General features: G+C 37.4%; 1 protein-coding gene across 1 annotated transcript in view; it reads right to left on the reverse strand.

Moving 5' to 3' along the window:
• Nucleotides 1–16,891, reverse strand: part of RBMS3 (RNA binding motif single stranded interacting protein 3) — a 454,630-nt gene extending 437,739 nt beyond the window's left edge. Inside the window, exon 1 of the mRNA XM_021713015.1 lies at nt 16,754–16,891. Coding sequence (XP_021568690.1) covers nt 16,754–16,891 — 138 coding nt within the window. The remainder of the gene's footprint in view (nt 1–16,753) is intronic.
• Nucleotides 16,892–26,510: the final 9,619 nt, after the last annotated feature.

Here is a 26,510-nt window from a genome sequence, read left to right on the forward strand (position 1 = left end):
TATACTGAAATGTGCAATAGTCTGGAGATGGAGAATTTCCTATAATAAAACATTATACATCCTTATGCTGGTTCATTGACCTTTTTTACTATCCAATCAATGACAACAATACACATATATAGTGCCATTCGTTTTTTCTTCAGTTTAAGAATGTATGGTCTGCATAGGTGTTCCACTTAACCCATAACTTGTTTTCAGACTGCATTTTTGTATTATCTATTTTGATTTTAGTTTTGTTACATGGACATATTGTGTACGGGGGGATTGAGTTTCAGGTAGAAGGAAAAATAAATGAGAAAAAAACAATTTATGCAAATATATGCAGAATATAAATGTTATGCTTAAAATATTTAGAGAAGAAATAGAACCATGAACTTCCATGCATGTTACAAAACCAGCTTTAGGAAGGTTGCAGTATATGCATAAAGGAGAGAAACTCATAAATTTTATCTTTGCTTTATTTTGGAGAAGGATGACAACATAGCCAACATGCCAAAAGATATCTCAAAGCACCAAAGGTTTAACCTATCATCTTTTTTTTATCCTTTTCAAAAAGGTATGCTGGCAGACAAATGCCAATCAAATTTCCACTAGCTAGTAGGTTATCCCTGGAGGAAAGCTAATGATCACTAGCGGCTAAGATCCACTGAATGATAAATATTAAAAAATAAAGAAACAGAAGGAAGGAATATTAAAAAATAAAGAAAAAAAAACGCTAACATTCGTTGTAAATTATCCAGAAGCATAAGCATATGATTTCTAACTCTAATTGAAGGAATTTTAGCGATAAAAAATTTAATATCTGGGCTCATTTGCAGGTACTGCAGTATAATAACTATTTTAATCAATTGGTTTCTTCTTTTCAGAGACATTTAATTGCTCAGCCTCTGAAGGAGAATTAACTTGCTTTGAGTCATTCAGTAAAAATCTGAGTTCTCACCATATGCAAAACCATAAAGGAAGAATGAGAATGAATCAGACATGGGCTCTGTCCCCAAGAATATGGTCATAGGACTAAACTTGAAAAATGGAAAGTGAAACTCGAAAAACTTGAAAAATGGAAAGTGAAATCTGAAAAATGAAAGTGCCATAGAAACTTAAGATTGGACTATAGAAATTTAGCAGGAAGGAGTTACAATAAATTTATTGTTAAATATGACATGTTGTTAAAGCTTTTAAAAATGGTAATTTTCTTCTAATAAGTAGTCACAAAGTTTCTCTCCACTTATAAAATGAAAGATCATGCATATATACATATAATTGTGTTACCATATGCAATTATTATTTTTGCATATGGTCACATACCATATGCAAAAATAATAATTGAGAGCAACAAAGTTAAGTTTGATTTTGAAGATGTAGTCGCAACAATTTTGGTCCTATCATTCTAAAATGGGGTTTCTCAACTTTGACATTATTCATGTTTGGAACCAAATAGTTCTTTGTTGCAGGCAAAAGGACACCATTTAATGTGTCGTAGGATGTTTAGCTGTATCCCTGGCCTCTACCCACCCAATAAATGCCAGTATTAACTCCCACCACAGTTGTGATCACCAAAAATATTTCCATATATTGCAGTTGGGAAGCACGGCTCTAAAGTACCCTTCAGATGTTAGCATAGATGTTCAGTCATCTAAAAAACATTGCTAAGCATCTCAGATGAAATATATTGTATCCACCATGCATACCTCCAGATTACTCTTTTTACCTTCTTTTCTCACCCAGTTTCCTATAAACTGCAAGTTTCTTCTGGTCTGGAATTGTGTCTTACCATTGGCTCTTTGCACACTAAGCACTCTATACATCTACTTTATGCAGAATGAATCAATGGAGGAAGGAAGAAAGAGAAAGGAACAAAGAAGGCAGGTGGTTGAACTGCCCAGTGTGGTGTGGAGAGGCTCGTTCATGCATCACAAGGGTATCAGTAGTCTCTCTCCTCCCAGCTATGACTACCAAAAATATCTCCAGACATTGCCAAATGTCTCCTATGGGGCACAAAAATGTTTCTGATTAAGAATCGCTGCTCTAAAATATTGTACAGAAAAATGGCAAGTGTTTAGAAAGGTTCAGTCATGTTATTAAAAGAAAGACATATTTTTTGCAGTACGTTCTGGGTTTTACTCAGTACAAAAGAAAGAAAGGAAAAACATCTCTAATACAGTAATAGTTTTGGAGTGAGACATGAGATGTGATTCTGACATCCAGTTGGCTGTATGACTTTGAATAAATTAATTAAACTCTTTGAGTTTTAATTTCTTTAGTTGTAAAATTGGGACAGTAATGACCACCACATAAAGTTTCCTTTTTTCTTTCAACAAGTATTATTACTTGCTACTGGCTGGACAGGTACTGTGCTTGGTTCCAAAGGTATACAATGGAGGAAGGAACACAGTTAAGCCTTTGATCTTATGCATTTTGTACTTTAGCCTGGGAGAGCAACAGTAATCAAAGTCTCCCATATAAAATTTAAATTACAAGTTGTAAACATAAATTCTCTGAAGGTGAGAAAGTTTCCATAAAAACATTTTTAAAAGAGCATACATGGACTGAGGTGTCAGTAAGATTTTCCTGAGGAACTGACACTTGAACTAGGGTCTGAGGGACATAGAAAGTTAGCTAGGAAAGGGAAGAAGGAGGAGAAACAGGGGAGATTAAGTGAGACAACTTGCAAAAGCACAACATACAAGGCTGTCCTGATGCTCAGAGTCAGTGAATGCAAGCAACAGGCTATAAATAATCAGTGCTATCGCTTACAAAATTAACGTATAGGAATAGGACATTAAGCGAAGTGACTTGGATTTAATATCTTTCTCACAACTAACATGTATTCATAATTCATTTTACTGAATTCTAAACTAAAATAATAATGTTATGAGAAAATTATGATAATAGCAGTGCTGAAAAGGTTCTTCTACAGTATAGAATCTTGGTGCCTTTAACATTTGGGGATCTACCAGTTCTTATTGTATAGTGCATTATGGTTAAACTCTTCACCTAGGGAACAACAAGGATTAGCACATAGTCCAGTTAATAAAGCCCTACTATTCTACTGTGCTAACAGTCCCTATGAGAATGCCAGCCATCAGTTAAATAAATCATTTGGCTGGGATTGGAGCATTCACCATATGCACAAGTTACTAATTTCCTGGACATTATCAACCATTAGCTGGTTTCCTGTGTCCCAGCAAACGCTGAAGGGAGGACCTTGCTTGCCAAGATCGAACATTTCAGACATTCATCCATAGGCCATTTCCTCTATCAAGATATAGTGATAGTCTCTATTTGTAATTCTTTTGCCTAATGCATATGGAAAAAAGCCAGAAAGTTCAAGGGAAAGGAAATGTGTAAAAAAGAAAAGCTATCTGTACTAGTTTACAGTGTAGTTATACTGGTAAAACTTTTATTAAAATTTTAGGAAACCGATGATCCACAGCAAGAGGGCTATGAAACAGAACAAATCACTAGGAAACTCCCACATAGCATTTAGAGATTTACTTAGGGCTCAGAGTGCATCCAAATGGATGACGATTGTCATTTCCCTCCTTCCTAGCTTATATGTGCAGTTTTCTGGCTAGTCAGAGTTCCCAAGGTGGGAACTAACTGCATCTGGTCTTCCTTAACTCTTCACTGCCCATGCTCACCCGCAAGTGCTGTTGCCACCATCTCTTCTTCTGATTTATCTTAGTGATTTTAAGACATAAATAAAAAGGTGTATCATCAGGCAAAAAAGACTGAGAGTCTGAACTAAAGAATTAAGTGACTGGAGTGTTATTTTCACTCTCAGTATTCTAATTACAAACTTACTTAACGTGCAGGTTAGTGAGACAATTTTGTGAACAACTGGAAATTATTTGCACAGAAAAACATTTGAACAGTAAAATAGGAGGGTCATCTGTTTTTTAACACTGTGAGTATTGCTGACAATATTTTATTAAGGCAAATACATGTTCTTTCATTTTTAGCATACATAAAGAGCGCTCACCATTTGACCTGGGCATAATACTTCAATACTTTGAATATTTCTAGAACGTTTCTTTGTTTTCTTCCAGCTCAAAAGTCTGTGTCTATATGAAGACTCTTTGACAAGTTTTAAATCTTTATGGGTAATGTTATTTATTTAATAGTGGGCATTCCTGCATAACTGGATACTTACTGAATAAATTGCAGTAAGAGGCCCTCCAATTTCATAATTTCGAAGCTGTCATATATAATTTTATCATATATAGTCAGCATATAGAATTATTTGCCCTTCACAGGTAAATTTTGTGATGCTTATTAGCAAACATTGAACCTGCATTTCCTAAGTGATATAAATGGTTTAAAAACACAGCATTGCACAAAAAACATATTTATGTTCTTATATGTATGTAATATGTAATAAATATTTTATGTTATTTTGTTAAGGCAAGCTCCATTTTCAAAATTAGTACCTAATTAAAGAGATGAATTTAACTTAGCTTTTGATCAAGATAATTCCACCACTGTTCATGATCTGATAACACATTAATCAGCATCCACTATGTGACAGGTTTTGTCTCTGAATAATCATCTAGCAAAATTTTCATAAATCATGTTTATTATATTTTAATTATTATTTTAATTACAAAGTAGTCAATGTTCATTCTAGAGAACTGGAAAACACGTGCTTACTAAAGAAAAATTCATCACACTTTCCTAACTAGTAATAACTATGGTTAAGATTTTGACTTTCTTTCCTTATTTGCATTTATATGTAAATAAATTTTAAAAGAAAAACTTGTGGCAATATTAATGATCATATTTTACCTTGCTTCCTAGTTCTATGATGGTCATTCTACTGTGACCATTTTTCCTTAAGATTAAAATTTGCTTCAAAAAATACCATTTTAATGGCAGCAGTTTGCCATAATCTTTCAAACTACTACTCTACAGAAACTTTGCTAAAAAGGAATATTTTTGGCTATTTAATGTTATTCAAAATTTTCCCACTTATAATTCATGCTACAACCTTCATCTGCATCTTAGGCCATTTGTGATGGAATCAAGGAATATGTGAAGTCAGTAACTCATGAAGAAAAGTTTACTTGGCACATGGTTCTGATGACTGGAAGATTGGGCATCTGGTAAAAACCTCAGGCTGCTTTCACTCATGGCACAGGGGGAAGGGGAGTCAGCATGTGCAGAGATCACATGGTAAGAGAGGAAGCAAGTGAGAATAAGAAGGGCGGTGCTGGGCTCTTTTTAACGACCAGCTTTTATGGGAACCAATAGAGCAAGAACTCACTGATGACAGAGGCTGGCACCAAGCCATTCATGAAGGATCTGTTCTCATGACCCAAACAGCTCCCAGGAGGCTCCACTTACAACACATTTGACAATACAATATTTGTTGTGTGTTTGTGTGTAACCATATCCTCTAGAAGTTAGGCAAAGGAGGGTAAGAAAAATTGAATTGTGTTGTGCAAAATAATTAACGATACAATAATGGGATGTTAAGAATCTCAATTCAGCTCCAAAGTTTTAGCAATGATAATGAAATTGTTGAATGTTTCTGGAAATCTGTTGCCTGTTAATCTTGCTTTTTCAAAGTTAGCTGTTGATCACATTTTCTTGTATCTCTGCATATTTCACGGGGAAATTGAGAGCAACTTCCTCAGAAATACATTAAGCCAGAAGCTGGGTAGAAACTTACAATGACTTTTACATTAGTAAATCAATACTTTGTTTTCTGAAAGTTTAGAATACAGACTTTTGTGTGCTGTATTCAACAACAAATGTTTTCCAATATAATAAACTTACTTTGATACTGTATCCCTCTGAAGCAGTAATTTTTCTTACATGTATATCTAAGTGAGGCAAATTCTAAAGCTAAATAGCTAAAGACACCTATATAAGTGCTGATGCCCCCAGTAACAAGTCATTTTGCTTATGGGCTATGAATTGTACTTTTGAATGATGATGACTTCAGTAAAGTCTGTCACTTTATCAGAAATCTACCTTTGAGTAAGATTCATTTTGTACAGGGCTTATCAAGTAATTTTGTTGTTACTTTAAAAATGAACATCAGAGAAGACGAGTTTATGTTTCATAGATATACATGATTTCCAAATGGTTACACAGGCTAAAAGTCATTTATCAGTATGGAAAAAAAATGTACCTTTAGTATTGCTTCACTTAAAATTTTACTTTATAGAAAGGTACAAAATTGCTAATGTCACTTTCACAGAGGAGTAAAATAATAATAATAATAATTTCAGTAGGAAAAATAAGTCTGTATTTGATTTGAATTTCACATTTCTCTGACATAGAATATTTTATTTTAGTTTGAAACACATCTTATATATGGAGAAGTGGGAAATGTTCTTGCAGAGGTTGGAATATCAACTTCCACTGATTTGGCCAGCAGACTCTGACTTTCATGGTGTGGTTGAGTGATTCAAATAGCAGTTAAAACGTACATCCTGAACAAGGTGGGAAAAAAGAAAATTAAACTGAGTATGGTGCCTAACTCATTCACAGTCCTCAAATTTGTATTGTTTTTCCAGTGTGAGCTTTTGTGAATAGCTCCCACAAGTATTCACGTGATATAGACCATAATGTAATAAATATAGCATGCACAGAGGCCTATCATTCAATTCTGTTTATTACTTAACTGAAGGCTCCATTTTCAAGGAAAAAGCACACACTCTGTGGAGCTATCAGATATTTTTGTACTTATTATGTAAATGGCATAGAGAAATCATGGCTACATGGGATAATTAAACATTTGTTTTTAAGTATGTATTTCGTAAAAGTATGTGTGTGCATGCATGTGCACATATAGCAAGTGTATACATGATTGATTAAAGCTTCTAAAATGCAAGAGCTACTGTTCTTCATTTCCAGGTTGCTGGCATATATCTTCTCAAGAAGCAAAGATGTTCATCTGGTCCTATTCCCCTCATTCCTTCAGTTAATATTTGGAATAATTACCAAATTGAATCGCTCTTTGTGGGTTCAGGAATTATGTCTTCTTGCATAACTGGTTAGGATAGTGCATTAAAGGAACATCCTGTGCAAAAGTTAGTTGAAGGTCACAACAGTATTATCAGAGTCGAAAATCATTACAACATAAACTATGCTGGTTATTCCTTTATTTGTGCATTTATTCATTCACTGAACAAAAGTCCATCAGGTCCCACAGTGTAAATCAGGGACTCTAATAACAGATTCTGGAGTTAACTGATTCAATAATTTTGTCCGGTCTGCTCTTTCACTTTAGAAATCCAATAGCCAAGGATCGCTGAAGAGATTAGGGAACAGCATTAGCAGCCTTATAATTTCCTTGGAAAGAACAAAGCTTTGGAACCAGATAGGTTTGGGTTCAAAGCCATTAACAACCTTAAAGAACGTGGCACATCTCCTGTTTCTTCATCTGTAAAACTGGGATAATATCTGCGTCCCAGGATTGTAGTAAGAATTAAATGAGATAATAATTATAAAAACAGTTAACCTATTCCTTGGCATAAGGAAAGTGCTTGAGAAATATATTTTCCTTTATTACCCACATCTTCTTGTCTGGTTCTTTGCCTGTTTTTAAGACAGATAAAGTTAAGAGACTTGAAGAAAGTCAGTTCACACCAGGCAGTAAACATAGAAACAGAAGGTAGACCATAACTCAATAACCAGCAAGTTTCTCCTCGTTAGAACTTTAAACCATTTGGCACAATGCATGTAACATGTAATTCTAGCATTCAAATTTATCCAATCATTTTTCCTCAGGGTTAAGTGCACAGATAAAATACAGAAACAGTTACAATTAGGAGTTGGAGCCAGGAAAGCTTCCATTCCTTCTCATTGTTTTTTTTTTTTATTTTTATTTTTATTTTTTGAGTTGAAGCTTACTCCGTTGCCTAGGTTGGAGTACAGTGGCACACTCATGGCTACCCCAGCGTTGAACTGCTGGGCTCAAAAAATCCTTTCACCTCAGCCTTCCAAGTAGCCAGAACTACAGGTATGCACTACCATGCCTGGCTAATTTTTGATTTATTATAGAGAGGGGGTCTCACCAAGTTGCCCAGACTGGTCTGAAACCCACGGACTCAGGCAATCCACTTGTCTTGGCCTCCCAAAATGCTGGAATTACAGGCTGAGCCACTGAGCCCGGCCACTTCATTGTATTTTTTGTGGAAGGATGTTGGTGTAACATCCTAGTCTTTCCTTTTCTTTTTTTTTTTTTTTTTTTGAGTTGGAGCCTCACTCTGTTGCACAGACTGGAGTGCAGTGGTTGCTCCTGGCCACTGCAGCCTTGACCTGCCGGGCTCCGGCAATCCTTCTGCCTCAGCCTTCCAAGTAGCCGGTATAACAGGCATGCGCTACCATGCCCGGCTGATTTTTTTGATTTATTGTAGAGATGAGGTCTCGCTGCCCAGGCGGGTCTTGAACCTGCAGGCTCAGGCAATCCACTCACCTCAGCCTCCCAAAGGCACGGGATTACAGGCTGAGTCACCGAGCCCGGCTCGTACTAGTCTTTTCTTACTCATCTACCTACATAATACTCCCAGATGGAGAAGGTAATAACTCACCTGCCTGGTGAGGTTGAGAGCAAGAACTCAGTATGTGGAGCTCCCTGCTCCTTGTCCTCGGGACCTACCTGCCAGCGAGAATATCTTCACTACTTCCTTCTAAGTCACATAAGCAGGCAAGACTTACCTATGGGTAGAAAGGCCCACGACTGTCCAGTACTACCTGTAACTGGATGGTTAAATCAAATTTTGGCATTCAGAATGAGAAGACTAATTTTCCTCACAAACCTGTCTTATTAGGCCAGTAATGCAATCAATAGTTTGTTTTGGACATACTTCTTTGTCTTTTTCAATGGGATCAGAATCTACAAGGGACAAAGCAGTGCTTTTAATTAGGTCCCTCAATATACAACAGTGGTGATCAGAGAAAGGATCTTCTCCTTTCAACTTTAAGAACAAATTTTTAAAGCCATGAATGAAGACTGTTCATTATTAGGTTTCTCAACAGTGCATCAGTGATGATGAGTTATTGATTGAGATCAGTCTGTGAACACATTCCCTTCAAAGAGGCAGGGTGAAAGTGTGATGATACTTCTTGCAAGTTGAAGAGAACTTGTATTCCAAATATATCCTGGCCAATTGGTAGCGACTGCAATTTAGGACACAAGGGCTTTTTTTCTTTTTTGGTTGTTGGTTTTTGCTTTTGTTAACTGCTAGAAAAGCAGGAGATTCTACTAGAGTGCATGTCCATCATTTCACTTAAGAGAATACAGTTGAGTCCTTGCAAAAGCACAGGGTAGTACCCATAGGCAGATTATGTAAATCATTTTTAGAAGCTAATACAAATATTTAACTTTAGAGGATTCTGCTTCAAAAACTTCAAATAATTAATGAGTAGGATTAAGATCAACCCTGACAATTTCAATATTGGGTTTTGAATTCCTGCATTTAGCATTAGGATCAAGAAAAAAAATATTGAGCCGAGCTGACATAGCCAACAAAGCAGACATTCACAAATATTTTATAGACATGCAAAAGACCAACCACTAAGTATTTTTTTAAACTGAAAACTTCAACAACTTCAATCATGAAGATAAGAATACTTATGTTTGTAAGTGATGTTCAACTGTTGGAGATGAATCCCACGGGAGCACATGGAACAAACATTTGTTTAAGGAAATGAGATACAGCAGGGTTTTCATTACATCGTAGCCATCATCCAAGAGTAATGAACTATGTTAAAAGCAACATTGGACTGCTATTCTTTGGAATTACAGTTTTTTAAAATGAATTCCACAGCAGTGCTGTAGGGTATCTTGTCATATCCTTATATCCACGTGTATAACAGAGCCACGAGATTTGAAGAAGCTAAGTGAAGAAAAAATATTTACTTGTTTTATTAGAATTTGGTTCATATAAAATAACCTTTGAAAAATGCACCATTAGGATGATTTGAATCCAGAAAACTCCCACAAAAATAAAGAGGAAGTGATGGTGGTGTATACCACTTTCCATTATTAAGAAGATACCGAATATAGATGATAACAAAACCCAAACTTGTTCTCTCACTTGAAAGCCTCCTCTATTTTAAGGTACCAAGAATTTTTTCATAACTATCACTTAAGAAAGCTCAAAACATATGTATAGTTTTCTCCTCTCATGTCTTTAAGATACCTGTTAAAAAGTCACATCATCAGAGGCTTTTCCTGATCACTCTATCTAAAATGTCTGCTGCTCAATCCTTAACCACCATTCCCGTCTCCTACTTTGTAACTTCAGCTGGTTTTAATTGTCCTCACACTACTTTTTACTACCTAATATATGGTATCTCTTTGTATAATCTTTTTTCTGTGTTCCTTCAAGTGATCTTCATGAAACTTAGTTTCAGTGCTATGTCTTCAGCATATAGAACAATCCTGATGCATAGTGGGTGTTCAACATAAATATGTTGAGAAAGCAGAAAAATGAGAGATTTCTGCTTCAATTCCAGGCTATAACCCTTGTTACCAGAGGAAAATAATTTGGGATACAAGCAAATGATAGTCTATAGTCATCTCTGATCCTCTGATCCTGTTGTAAAAAACAAACGTACACACAAACCTGAACATTATTCTAGAAACATTAAAGTCCTCAGACTTATCCATCACTGTATAATGTATTAATTGAGTTTCCCAGGAAGGAGTACCCTCCTAACTGTCTATTCACATTGCCCTTGGACAATGCCTCTTTCCTTCCCACTTGAGAGCCCTTGAGAAATCCCCATATTTGGCTTGTCTACCAGTAGGCTCCACACCACTGTAGTGACCCATAAACATCAAATAACCTATTTGATCTGTTTTGCCTAGAAATGGTTAAAAACAGATACTACTCAGCCGGGCTCAGCTTTTAATCCCGTGTCTTTGGGAGGCTGAGGTGAGTGGATTGCCTGAGGCTGCGGGTTCGAGACCCGCCTGGGCAGCGAGACCTCATCTCTACAATAAATCAAAAAATCAGCCGGGCATGGTAGCGCAGGCCTGTAATTCCGGCTACTTGGAAAGCTGAGGTGGAAGGATCGCCGGAGCCCAGAAGGTTGAGGCTGCGGTGGCCGGGAGTGGCCACTTCACTCCAGTCTGGGTGACAGAGTGAGACTCCAATTCAAAAAAAAAAACAAAAACAGAGACTACTAATACTATCTTTAACCACAGGAGTATGGCTGGCAAAGTCTGTCATTTACCTGTGCCTTCAGAATAGCAGCCTTGGTAGACAACAAGCCACATCATGAGGCCCATAGTTATTTTTTTAAATGTTCTAGAATGTTCAATAGAATAGGCCCTTCCTTAATTTACTAAAAATTTCCTACTAGAATATAACTGGTAGGGTTCCGCTGAGATAATATATTTTGTAAACTAATTGTGTGCATACATGTACATATATATAAAATTTGGATTTAAAATTTTCTTATATTCATTGATTTTCACTTTTCATCTTCTCATATTTTCAAATTAAAAAATCCAAATGTTTTGCTTTCTCCTCCCCCGAAAGAATTTCTTTTTATCAATGACATTGATTTATAGGAAACAATTCCTTTCTTCTGGTCCCAGTCTAGTTTTCTGTCATGGCAGAAATAATATTTTTTATATTATCCCTGTCAAAGTACTTGACATCTTGGACACTTGGTCTCTTTTGTGATCACTTAAGTTTGATTTATTTTACCTATTCTACCATGAATTGAAGCACCTTTAAGAAAAATGCAGTCGGACACAGTGGATCAAATCTGGAATCCCAGAACTTTGGGAGGTTGAGGTGAGAGGAGTGCCTGAGTTCAGGGGTTCTAGACCAGCCTGGGCAACTTGGTGAGACCTCATCTCTACAATAAATCAAAAAATTAGCCAAGTGTGGTGGTGTGTGCCTGTAGTTCCAGCTACTTGGAAGGCTGAAGGATTGCCTGACTCCAGCAGGTTGAGGCTGTGGTGACCGGGAGCATGCCACTGCATTCCTTGCCTGGGCAACAGAGTGGGACTCCAACTCAAAAAAAAAAAGATTGCAATGGCAGTCTGGGTAGTAGACCTGAGGAAGTCTTACCTAAAGACTCTGAGGAGTAATATTTTTATTGCAGGCCTTTCATCTGGAATAAGATACATTGTGTTTATTCATGTTTTCAATTGACAGAAACCAAGTAAGTAAGAGGCCTGTCAAGCTTGAGGTAACTCAAGGGACAGCTAGTAATAATTGATGACTGTTTAATATATAAAGTCATTCTAGTGTCTCTAAATCTACATCCAGGAGAAGTGTGTTTCCAAAGCTATGTAACCCTCCAATGAGATCTCAGTGAAGCCATGGGAACTGAGGAGCAAGTAACATCCTTCTGGATGGCAGAATCGGTGCTTATATGATTGTATAACCATGAAACTTAATGCGCTAACAAAGGAAGAATTCTATTCCTGCCTAGCAGAATTTGATATATATTAGAGATCAGTGATTTATGCTTGCTTCTTATACTCACTGTTCTTAAATGATAGTTTTCCTTTCCTCTTGTTGCTTTTTTATCATTCTACATTGTCGGAGTTCAGACAGATAACTTATCTTTCAAAGTTATGTTTTGCTGAGCCATGAAGAACAGCCAAAGCCAGTTGGAGATGATGGCATCACCCAATTTGATCCTAGGATAAGGCTTTGAGGTAGGTTCCCTTGGGGAGAGAACAGATGTGGCCCTCTAAAAGGTATGTATGGGAATGATGACATCATGGATGCGGGATCGACAAGGGGATGAACTATTCTTAGTTTTCTCCACTCCAGAGGCAAAGAACCTAAAATTCTCATCATCCTTCACTCTATTGCAGCAAAAGAGGAAAGTCTTGTGACCTAGGTTTGGCCTTTGAGATGTACAAACAAGTTGCTGAGTTGGAATTCTGGAAAAGCTTTTAAAAGGACAAAAACCAGCCATAATATTCCTTCAGCCTTTTGCCCTTTTCTCTTTTTCCTGGATTAACTGTGGATACGAAAGTTGGAACTTTGGAAGCCCTTTTATAAATGTGTGACATAAAGGCCAGATATAAAGGATGGCAAAACAGCTTTGTTCCTTGATGGTACCCCAAAGCATTGTCCTTCGTTGTCTAAGGACTTCTTATTACCTGAGTAGAATAAATACCTGTAAGCTAAGTGACTGTTGGAAACTTCACTCTTTTTCTATTCATGCTCACAGAGACTCACATTCCTTGGCCAATAACTTCCTTCTCTATATCCTGAAGTTGGCAAGAACAATAACAGCCAGAACCCCTAGTCTATGCTGCAGCAATTCAGCAGATAGAATAAATATTAAAACTTCCGAATAAAAAAGAAGTTTTATTCAGTCTTGATTTTCCAGTACTCAGTATAATATACAGCACATAGCAGACAATAAACATGTTTGCTAATGTTATTTATTATATATTTTTGAGAAACTAATTTGTAATAGCACAGCACTTAAATCATGCATTATAATTTATAGAAGGCTTTGTGGCAAATTTGAATTTAATGCATACCAATTTTTATTAAATAATTAAGCTTTACTGAATTCTTGCTATACTCTAGGCACTATGCTAAGGTCTTTCTGCATTTAAAAGAAATTCTCACAGCAATCCTACAGCCTAAGTATTACTATTAGAGAAGGTCAGAGATATTTAAATAACTTAGCCAAGTCACACAGCCTGGTGGTATCAAAGCCCAGATTCATGGCCAACTTTCTCTCTCTCCAAACCTATGCCCTTAACCACTATGGATGATTAAAATATTCTCAATCTGCTCTTCTAAAAGAAACATGTCCTTTGATCCCGAAGAAACCTTTCTTGGCAAAACAGCAAATGTACAGAAAATGTTTGTCTGTGTACATGTTTTTTCATTATTAATCAATTACCACTTCCTGGATGATTTGTTGTGTAATTCCTTTGAGCTGACAAATCATTTGAATTTTTCATATACATACATTGGAATAAGTTAGCTCAATAAAGCAATTCACATGGAGGGTTCCATGATAGCTCTATGTTGCTACTGAGAATCTAGATTATTTGTAGCATTTTTATTTTAAAATCCTGCAGTCATTAAATGGTGACACCACAACCTGCATTGTAGGATATTGATAAGAAAAAGGATGCAGGAGATGATTCAGTAGATACTTAAATGACAAAAAATATATTTAAGTTTCACACACACTGCAGACAGCAGGTTTATATGATAATAAATAATAGTTATCACCAGGACAAAGGGGGAAAAAAATGCCCATGAAATCCAATAGCTCAGTCAGAAACCTGCTAATACAGGTGGTCAAGCTTGTCCCATTTCACTGTCAAAGGAAGGCTATTTATTTGCTTCTGGATAGTAAAATTACAGAGTCATTTGTTGCTGAAAGTTTTCCAGTAGGCAGATATGAATCTAAAGCCTAGAGCTTTAGAAGTTTGTGAGAAAAAGAGAAAAAGAATTTACTTCTCAGATAGCATAATTGATAAGGTAACAATCTTTGAGCAAATTACAGAAACAAACATGACTTTAAACACTTCAGTTAGAATCTCCTTACTGTGTGCTTTGGGCAGGGCCCAAGGGCCAAAATGCTGGGCTAGAAAGAATAATCATTTCAGAAGCTCTTTAAAATGCCAGTGATTAGTGTGTGTGTGTGTGTGTGTGTGTGTGTGTGTGTGTGTGTGTGTGTGTGTGTGTGTGGAAGAAGGGAGGGAAAGTGGGAGAGAAAGAGAGAGAAAGAGAGAAAGAGAGAGAGAGAGAGAGAGAGAGAGAGAGAGAGAGAGAGAGAGAGAGATTCCACCCAGATGCCTGAAAGCAGAGGCAAAATATTCATAATCGTTCCTCAGTAGTTATAAAATCATGCCACCTTAATAAACCTCTTGTTATACAAATAGTAGCAGTTTTAATCCAACAACTAACACTATATATTTTGAGAATATTTGAAAGAGTGGAGATTATGCATGCTGTTTTCATTATTTCTAAACTGCCACAATCTAGTAACTTCCAAAGCTCAGGAGTTTACCAATAGAGTAGATCTAAGATGTCACAATAACATTTGTCTCTTAAGCATTTTTATAATCACTTTCTTGCCAATAGGGGTTGCTTACAAATTCAAGTTATATATTTTGCATATGTCTAACACCCATATTTTATCATTTGTTTTCTGGGTATAGGAAGTTGCTACTTAAGTCGCCATTGACTCTTTGCCAAGCGACCTTTAAACCAAGACATGTATGTAATTTCCTTATTAATTAAAATATTAACTTCATCAATCTTAGTTCATGAAAAAAATCCAAAACTTGCAGGCATAATTATAATGAGGAATACATTATACAGCTGAAAGAATTCAAATTTATACTGCCTTGAATAACTATTCATGTGTTATAAAGAACAACGATTCCACCAAAGTAATCAATATGAGAAGTGACTCGAGTCAAAAGGTTAACAGATATGGGCTGCATCAGGTTACTGGAAGATATCTGAAGATGAAGGAACCAAATATCCTACCTCTAGTTATCTGAGGCTGAAATTGGAAAAGATGATCAGAGAATGTTAGCAATCAGAACAAAATCCAAATAACTGGAAATTTGATCACTTCATCATTATATTACTCAGCTCTTATGAGAGAAGGTGTAAGTATACACATGATTGTAGCATAAGTGCATGAAGTCAGGATTTCTAGGCCTATTGGCTGTTCTATCTAAAATTTTGCAAGTCTGGAGATAAATAGGATCAGTAGTGTTAATCAGAAAAAATATTTAACAACATATTGTTGCATGTGAATAAATCCAAAATGACCATTATTTTAAAGCAAACATCTACCAAGCATCCATATGTGATAATTATTTATTTATTTATTTTAGAAATAATTATAGATTTACAGGAAGTTCCAAAGCTAGTATAGAGAGAGCTTGTGTGCCCTTCATTCTAATTTCGCCAAAGGCTACATCTTACATCAGCATGGTACAATATCAAAACCAAGAAATTGACATAGTATAAACCACATGTATATATACAGTTCTATGTTACTTTATCATCTGTAGATCCCTGTAATCACCACTGCATCCAGGATACAAAACTATTCTAAATGATTTTATTTATTTTCTTAGATATAAAAAAATGCATTATAATTTCAGACAGAGGGTTCCAGACTACTTATTCTACATAACAATAAATAATTATTGAAAATGATTAATATCTAGGAAAACTCTTTGTATAAAGGACAAAGTGAAATTCTAGCAATATAGACAAAGTAGACTTCAGCTGAACCCATTTCCAGGCACAATGGATCAGACAACCCCATCATTCAACAATCGTCTCTCCCCAACATAAGAACAAACTCATTTTTAGGCACACAGCTTATCAACGATGACTTCCCAATAACACAACTACTCCAAAGCTGTGGGCCAGTGAAAGTGCTCAATGCAGAGGCACACACATACAGATGCACACACATATAGATGCACACCTCCTTTTCCAGGAAGAACAGAGAGCTTCCCAAGTGTCCTTAAATCTCCAATGAGGTTACCACAACAAAATAGTGCATACATAAATACGTAAACATAAACCATGAAATAAATCAACCAGATTCCTCTACCTCAAACCTATTGTGGAGCTTCTTACCTTCCCTAACAAGTAAATATAAACCAAATTGCTCCAATTGTTGCTGATCCCACTTTGGAGTGGGCTCACAGTAAAGGAGAAATATTTTCTCTCTCTCTCTCTCTCTCTCTCTCTCTCTCTCTCACACACACACACACACACACACACACACACACACAACTAAAAACCAGTCTTACCTTGGCCATCTGTGCCTGCACGCCATTTGCCTTGAGAGACGCTACCGCTTTCTGTGCAGCTGCAGGACTGTCAAAATCTACAAAACCATAACCTGTGAAAACACAAAACCCCTTGTTAGTACGCACAAAAAGCTGCATCTCGAGCATACGGATGAAGTGCAAATTTATAGTCAGAGTTGTACTCAGTTCCTCTGACACATGACCCTAGTTGAGCATGAAGGCTCTCAGATCAGTGGTCCTTAATGCTTTTGGAAATATACCATATCTCTAGACATAAAGAAGTAATTCTTTTCGAGAGTGCTGGAGATTGGATTTACACTCAGTAACCCAATTTAAACTACTTTGGTGAACAGGTCATATGTTGTTCAACTGTGTTTTTTCTTCAATGGATTTGCAGCACAGCGAGGAGCACAAAATGTTGGAAACTATAGAAAAGTCTATCTCTAAAGTTAATTTTCATAACCTGAAAAAAATTGATATCAATAAAAGCCATGTTAAGAACTTGCATCAAGTTATCACCAGCAACTGTGATAGCGCCCAGCACACAGTAAGCATTCAATAAATAAGTACATGTTGAGTGCATGAATAAAAATTATACCTGGATGAGAGTTATGGTTGAAAACCTAATTCCATTCAATTATTAACCCCATGGTTCTCCATTACAGGACGTTGTCTCTCTCAATGATAACAATTATTTATTTATTTTTACTTTATTTTATTATAAAGATGTGGGTACAAGTCAGGATTGGGCACATAAATAATGTACCAGGTGAAGTTTGGGCCTCTAAATGGCCCTCCTTTTTCCTGATTGAGGATCAGTTACCTTTTGTGCTGTTTTGTGCTCCCCACTCCCTTCCTCCTTCCCCTGGCAGTGTCCTGAGACTCCTGATCCCTCCCTTGTGCTTTTGTGATTAATGTTCAGGTTCCACTTATGAGTGGGAACATGTGGTATTCGGTTCTTTGTTTCTGTGATAGATCACTCAGCATGATGGTCTCCAGCTCCACCCAATTGGCTGAGAAATCCATGATTTGATTCTTCCTTATGGCTGTGAAACAACCTTAATAAACAATTTTGACTCTCAAGTGATCTGTGATAAAGATGATTAAATAGATACATCTTCAAGCTTTCTTTAAAAATAAGAAACATACAACTATGTCACTTACTTGTGTCTAGGATACAATCTACAAATGGCCTAAGAGTCTCCTATACTGTTCTGTGTACCTGTGTGGATGTGTATTGTGAGGACAAAAAAGTAGCCAGTAAAACAGAGTCAATGAAAAGGTAATTTCGCATGCCCTAAAGCTAACTAATATTAGTACAGGGCTTAGTCTAACAGCAATGTCAACGGCCAAAAATAGTTCAAAACATAAATGCTTGAGAATGAGTATGAGGCTGCTTTGCTCGGCACTCCTATGAAGCACAGCATGTGCATCTTCCATCTCTTCTCATCTGTCAGGCAGAGATTTGTCTGTATTCTCATACTTGTCTCATTTAGAAGTTCTGAGGTGAGGCACTGAAGCAAACCTACTAACCATGTACTGTGACACCCCCTCCACCCCAAAATAACCAAAGAAGAGTGCAAAGGAATTCAATTACCAAGTTGTTTCTTTTAATTAACTTTTTAATTTTCTCCCGTCGAATCTCGTCTTCTTTCTCTCCCTCCCAGCATGTTATCCTAAAATGAACTTGTTACACAGCAGTGTACCATAAAATGCTCTTGAAAAGCTGGGCAGAGAAGCTGTGAAGTTTGTATTTCTAATCCAAAAGGAAGTCTGCTCTGTAAGTACTGCTAATTCTTCTCTTCCCACAAAACTCAAACTATGTGGGAAAATGTGTATTATCACCCACTACGATGAGTAAGAGAGGTGAAAAAAAGCAAAAAGAAAAAAGTAGGAATAGCCAAGAAGTAGAATCGGGGGAGAGAAAAGCAAAACTAAAATGCAAACGTTATCTCCCACGTGTAAATTGCTGTGCCGGGTGGCTGACACTCTAGCGACTCCCTGGCTTCATACCCATTAAACACATGAAGAAAGTGAGGCTACGTAAGGTGGGGTAACTTGCCTAAAATCACAAGCTGCTTTATGGGCAGATCCAGGATTTGAAGTCTGCATCTGTCCTTTCCAATACATTATGCAATGAACTGCTTTGTTATCCCACTTCGTAATCTATTTCTACCAGCCTCTGAAGCCCACCAGGCAGAGGACTCAATTTTTGAAAATTCCTTAACTTTTTACGTTAAGACATGGAATAGAACAATTCCATAAAAGGATTTCATACAGCTCCTGTAATCAGCACACTTGTTAATAGGTAGTTGCATTCTCAGCAGAACTCTCAAAATGATCTTTGAATGAGCACCATCTTCCACCTCATTCATTGGTCAATATCTTCCTCATTCATTCATAGGCTCATTTATTTGTTCAATAATGAAATCCTCAAAAAATAGCCCCAGTCCCCATTCTTATGCAACTTCCAGTTGAGCTGAGAGATGGACAAGAAGCAAAGAACCAAACAAATGAATCTATAACTACAAAATGGTATGTCTTCCTTGAAAGCAAATGAAAGCATGTAATATAGATTTTAACTGTTGATTGTTCATCAATTAAAGTTTTAAAGAAGCAGTGGTGTGGAATGATCTTCATTTTTAAAAGTATCACCCGAACTGGAGATTGAATTGTTGTGGGATCTGGATAGCCCAGGTGGAGTCAAGGCAATGGCTTATGGGCTATTGTGGTAATCAAGAAGAATGGAAGCTGGCAATAAAATGGATGAGGTTAACTAGATAGCTTGGGTTATATTTTGGAGGTAGAATTAACAGGATGTTGTGATAGATAGATTGGAATTGGGAGGAAGAGAGATATAGACAAGGATTACTAATACTACTTTTTTATTTTTCCATAAGCCCACTGGGTGAGTGGAGATATGATTTACTGAAGTGAGGAGACTAAAGGAGGAACCAAAAAAGGGGAGGGAAAATTAAAATATTGCTTTGAGACGTGTTCAGCCAGAAATGCCTGTGAGACATCTAAGTAGAAATGTCAAATAGCAGTTGGATACATTAGGCTGGTGGTCAAAAAAGGGGATGGAACTGAAGATATAAATTAAGAGGGAAACGGCATAAAGGTATTACTACCAGAGATGGAAAATGACAGAAATGCCCAGAGTAAGTATAAAAAAGGGAAGAGAGGGTCCAGGGTTGGAACTTGAACAATTTCAGCATTTAAACATCAGATAAGAAAATGAGATGGCAAAGAAGGTGAAGGAGAAGCAGAGAAAGAAGAAAATGAAAAGGGAACAGGTGGTCCAGAGTCAAGGTAAGAAAATGTTCTGAGAAGGGGGCAGGAAGACCAACTGTGTGAAAAGTTACTGAGAAAGCTCGAAGGTGCCCAGCATGTTTAGAAACATGATGCCGTTATCATAATTTGCTTTAGGTAAGTGGTGAGGATTGAAGCCAGCTGGGGTAGTTGAAGGGTAAGAGAAAGATGGGGAGGAGGCTTTACAGACCTCTTTGCAACTATCTTGTCTGGGAAGGAGAATTAAGAGACAGATTTAGCTAGAGGGGAATATGTGGTGGATTGACTTGTTTTTGTTTGTGTGCTTAGAGATAGTAGAAGCTATGGTTCTGAGTGTGATTAGTCTTCACCTGATTCTAGTGTGAAGTCGGGGTACAGAACTACTGAGTACTCATTCAGTCATTCAACAAATATTTGTTGAACACCTTTTATAAGACTGGTATTAGTTCTTGGAGTTCTGAATATTGATAGAACAGATCAAGTAGAAAACAAAAGATTAAGACTTCAGGAAGACAAAAGGATACTTTATAGAATAATGTTCCTGAGAAAGTAAGGAAATGGGATTATCTAGAAAATATATGCATGTATATTTGCAGTGGAAGTCACCCTCTCCTTCACCCACCTTAATGGAAGCACAAAAGAGCAGTCTTGGTTACCAGATTTTGTTTCCTTGTATTTCTCCAGATACTGGGACTATACCTAACACTTTAGCCTGTGCTTAATATACTGGGAGTGCTAAAAAATGTATAAATATTTTAAGAGATATTGTCTATGTATTACTCCTCAAAGTTAAATTGAATTAAATTACAGTAGCAATGTGTAGTATGACATTTGCTCAAAAGATGGCATTAATCAAATGAATACTAGTGTCACCAGGTGACAGGCAGGACAGTCAAAGAAAATGGCGGAAGCACAGTTGTCATTTGAGGACTGCAAGACCATTTTGAAGTGGTATTTGAATCTCAAGAACATTGTGGAAGTGTGATGACAATGGAGGCGTGAGTTTGCGATAGAACCTCCAACACACCTAACAACTGCATTTGTGATAAGTCTGAGATGTATGGTACTGTGTGTGCTGGGCACAAGGGAAGATCCAGGAGCACCTCTTTTAATTGCAGAAGTCAAAAGTGACTTGTATTCATCTTTTGTTACTGGCATATATTGAGTATTGCAATTTTAATACAGTTTTTTCATTGCCTAAAATGTATATACATAGCCGGGCTCAGTGGCTCAGCCTATAATCCCGTGCCTTTGGGAGGCTGAGGTGAGTGGATTGCCTGAGTCTGCGGGTTCGAGACCCGCCTGGGCAGCGAGACCTCATCTCTACAACAAATCAAAAAATCAGCCGGGCGTGGTAGCGCATGCCTGTGGTTCCAGCTACTTGGAAGGTTGAGGCGGAAGGATCGCCAGAGCCCAGTGGGTCGAGGCTGCGGTGGCCGGGAGCGGCCACTGCACTCCAGTCTGGGTGACAGAGTGAGACTCCAACTCAAAAAAAAAATATATGTATATACATATTTTTGGCACCCTCCGTATATGTGTGAAAATAAATTGAACTCATGTTTAAAAGATGCTAACTTACATCATGGGGGCCACCATGAAGATTCACGGATTAAAATGCCCACCAATGTTCTTCAACTATAAAGAACAATTTAAATGCTAATCCATCAAGGTCTGGTTCAGTTATACTGACACCCAGCAGGACACCCTATATGTCTCTATTCCCACCCTTTTCTCTCTCTTCTCTCTGGTTTCCTCTCTTTCCTTCCACCCCCATGGGTTACCCTGTGTACACATGTTTACAGCCCCATAGGTTACACAGGATATTACAAAATCAAGATGTTGACCTCCAGGGCTGAATTCCAGTCCAAACACAGGACATTTCTGTGAAGGTGTGAGACTGCCTGCGCTTTCTCTGAATCAGGGAAGCCAGGCCAAACTATGGAAAAGGTGTACTCATACAGTCATTAAGACAAGCAAGGAGAGAGTGACCCTTTCCTATAGAACATCTGTACTGATGGCTCCAAGCGAACGGGGGGGCAAAGACTTTGTCAATAAAATTATAAAGCCACCAGATCTGAACTATCTCACAATTGTGTGTTTTTCATCCATACTCACATTCACTAGTTAAAACAGAAGTTGAGGTAAAAACGTATCAAGCAATCCTGGAAAATACTACCATTCTAGAAATAAACACTGCAGTCCTGAGTTTAACATGACAGCGGATACTACATCACAATCAGGAGAAAACAAAATGAAATACGAGGCTACCCCAAAAGAATAATGATGCATTTAGCCAGGAATAAAGCCACTTCAATTTGCTTTCAATTTGCTTTCCTTAATGACAAATAATCAAGTCTGGGAAGGGCAACCTCTGTACCTACATCTGGTGAGGGGAAGGGTAAGGAGATTAGTTCAGCTCCAGCTAATAATGCTTTATGGGAACTGCTAAATTCCCCCACAAAACACCGGCGAAGGCTAACCGTCGGCAACTCCGGCCCAAGTGGCTGGAAGCCCACCCGTCTCACTCTCTCAATTACATAATTAAGCTTGGCAGCAGGTTCAAATGAATTAAAACTGAATGTCACTGTTTTCTCCACATACCCCGTCCTTGTTTTTCTTCCTTGTCAGGGGGAGAAGGCCAGCAGTTCTGCAATTAGCAGGAAGTAGAGCAGTGAGAAAGAACCAACTCTGTGATAATTAGGTCATTTGCCAAATGCACTCATTCCATTGGCAGATATAATCAATGCTTTCCTGAAATGCTTTAAACCTTGTGTGTTAATTTAAAGTTTTGTTGTTTTTATTGCACTACAAGCCTGGTGACTTTATAGAACACACACACACACACACACACACACACACACACACACACACACACACAAGCGATAGTGTCCAGAGGGTTCTCTAGTGCATTTGAAGTCAGGCAACATCTTTCCTGAGACCTTGGCCACTCAACTGAACCACTGTGTGACAATCCATTTGGATTTCATTAAAAGTCTCTTTTACCATCTCCAACAGCTTATTTTATACTTATGTGCTGCTGCTGGTTCCTTAAAGTCTCTATTTAAATTGCTTATTTCTTTGCCAACATTGGGATTGTTCTTTATGTGTATGTGTTTGGGGGGAAGGTAATGATAAAACCAGAACTCCCGCTTCACATTTGCAGTGGCATCAACAGTCAGCCAAGGGAGACTTACTCTCAGAGTGTCACTGCACACTAAATTTCACAACATGTGTATTGTTCTTCCTCTTCAGAATGGCTGTCATAAAAGCCCACTTGAAACACAGATGGCTTGGTGTAACTCCCAAATTCTTTCAAACACAATCCAGCTGCGAATCGAATGTGATTTCTAAACAGAATAAGTGAACAATTTGGCTAAGAGTTATATATTCAACTGAAATTTGACTCAAATTTCACAGTTGAAGATGTTTAAGAATCGCCCTTCCATAAGTTTCTCCGCCCCCATCCGTTTTGGTTTAACAATACTCTGTGACTGTAGTCTGGGCTCAGAGTGGGACGATCCAGTGAGTTGCAAAGAGGGAGGGGTGGCCTACAAGAAAGGAGGAGTGGTCTGCAGGCTACCTGAAGTCTGGGGGAGCCGAAGCTGCCTCCATGTCTCTGTGTTTCTGCTTGACTTCTACTGTGTCCCTAAACTATTACATGATTCCTGAATATCTTCCCTTATTATTGGATTTCCTAGTTCTCTACATTATATGGTCACAGAAAGTAGTCAAAGAACAGCACTGACACCTTTATTGCTACTTACTTCTCTCTTAAAAAAATAAAAACTAACAAGAAAATTGAATTGTTTCTTCAGCAACTACTTTTGATTCTATTTCCTGTGAGTGATTAGTACGGTAGAGCCAGGATACCACAGGGGAGCCAATGCAATAGCCACATGGCTTGTCTTAGATTTGTGAAAAAATAAAAGCAAAAGACAAATCCTGCTGAAATACAAAAGCTAGAGAAAATAGTGCTTATTATGAGAAAAAATTCGAAACCATTACAATCTGAAATCGCCTATGCTTAAATATCTGTAGAATATAGGATCCAACAATTTCATATAGAGAAGACACAACATATGGTCTGCCTGCATGGAGGGATGCAGCTTAGATACTTAGCAAACGGAGGCAAATAAGTTGGCTAACAATGTCCATTATGCAGAACACAGGTTCCTTTACTATATTCCCTTGATGTTTCAGCTTCAATGCCCAAATATTCTGATATTCTAGTGCCAGAAACACTAAAACAAGACACTGGCATTTGGAATAGAATCTTCCTATCATTAGTGGCATGTTTGAACCATGATGTGACTCGCTTATTATTAATATTATCATATTACATATAATAGTAATTATTCTTATTATAGAATGTATTAAGCATCTACTATGTGAAAGGAAGATAGAGCTAGATGCTGTAAGGAAAACAAAAACCCTAACGTGGCTTCCTGATAAAGAATTTATGGTCTAATAAAGTTGATAAAGAAATTTCAACACAGTGGCGTGTTCCCTTACATGCAAGGGTTAAGTTAGGTGAGCACATGCAAAATGTCATTTAGTCAAAATTATCTTCATATTATTTAACTAATTTCATACCACATCGTAGGCATTGTTTTGGTTGCACAGTTCTGTCCAACAGGAAAAACTGAGTCAAGTTCCCTTCAAAGAGTGGCATGATGGTAAAATTATCCATACTTCAAATGTATGTATATATTTACGCATTAGTCTATCTTTCTGTCTCACTCAGTTTGTATGCACAGCTGAAAGGAATTAAGTTAAATACAAGGTATAGAGAGTAATCACTACCATACACAAGGTGGAAAGAACGTGCCTGTATTCTAAAATGGCAACTATTTCTTTCAGGTGGGGGCAAACTGAGTACATTTTGTGCACAAATGACAGAAGTGAGGACAGGGAAAAAGAAATTAGACCCCAAATGGTGTTTCCTGGAAGAATAAAACAATTACAAAGACAGACAAATTTAGGGAGCAAAGTACTTAGTAGCATGCCACTTGAAAATAGGACACTTTCTTATTCCATTTATGTTGCACAAAAAAATCTTATTAAACTAAACACAAATTCAAATCCCAAAACTCACTTCCCTCTTCACCATGTTCAATTGATTTTTAAATGAGAGAAATTGCTTCTTTATACTGAATAAAGTCAAAATTAGGATCTGGATCATTATTTATGGGCTTGGTGCAATCACTATGCTTTATTAAGATTAAAGAAACTCACTGATTTGCCAAGGACCAACCATTATTTTATTATACAGCTGCAGAGATCAAGGGAGCATTCTGTTTGGCAGTAAATGGACAGATTAACCTCTGTGGACCATCTAGCAAAGCTTTCCTTTGCTAACAGGCAGCGTTCAAGTATACAAATAAAATATACATCTTGTGCGAACCACTGGTCTTATGTGTCTCTGCCATCAAAACTGCAGGAGGTACAAGTATGTGATGGTGACTGCTGGAGCAAGCCCATGGTATTAACAAAATGATTCCATTGAGTTTATAATTATGATGGAAGCAAGCTATAAATGAACATCTTAATTATAGCTCTATAATCCCCAGCCCACATTAGCATAGACAAACCTAAGATTTCATTCCTGGCTGCCCCATCCTTCTCTCCAACTAATGCTCACAGACTGAGGTCATTATCTCTCTTCCTTTCTGGAAGGATATTATATAGTTCTACTAATCTAGTTACCTTTTCAAGTGGGACCATCAGGAGGAATCATGGGACAGTTTGTAGGAACCAAACACCAAGTTCTAGGTGAAAGAAAATTTACATTTTACTGAATACTGTTTTGTTTGGTTTGATCATTTGTTTTTTACAAAGTACATCTGTTATTCTCAATTCCCTGTATGCACGTGTAAGGTTTTGGTTTTTGTTTGTTTGTTTTTAGTTTTCTTCCACCTAGACCTTGGTGTTTTAGTCCGCTTTCCCAACAAACTGTCCTATTATTCCTTCTGATAGTCTCACTTGAAAAGACAACTGGACAGGTAGAACTCTATGTTATTCCTCCTCAAAAGGAACACAGATAATGACCTCAGCATGTGAGCAACAATTGGAGGGTGACCTCTCCCCATTTCTTAGGTAATTTAATTTACATTCGCATTCAGTGGCTCCAGCAAATGACCTGGGAAGCTTGTTTGTACCCATCCCTAATTACTTTTTCCTACAACAGAAACAACCCCCTCCTCACCACTCATCTTTAGAGGATGGACCATTGTCTCAAAACTGGGCAATCACCCAGAGGGATGCATTAAGTAGCTCAGTGCAGAAAGGAAGAAAAATGAATCCTACATATGGGATAACCTTTTTAAGAAGTCTGTATTCCCAGTGAGTCTCTGTTTTTAATACACTCTACACTCTGGATATTCCTGCCACCAACTTGTCACTTCATCTAAATTTTCTTGTAAAGCACTGGGTGCTTTTGAGCACCCTTATTTTGCAGGAATAAGAC

This window comes from Carlito syrichta, unplaced genomic scaffold, assembly GCF_000164805.1.
Source record: "Carlito syrichta isolate Samal-C Ts95f unplaced genomic scaffold, Tarsius_syrichta-2.0.1 Scaffold303987, whole genome shotgun sequence".
In the NCBI taxonomy this organism is placed as follows: Eukaryota; Metazoa; Chordata; class Mammalia; order Primates; family Tarsiidae; genus Carlito; species Carlito syrichta.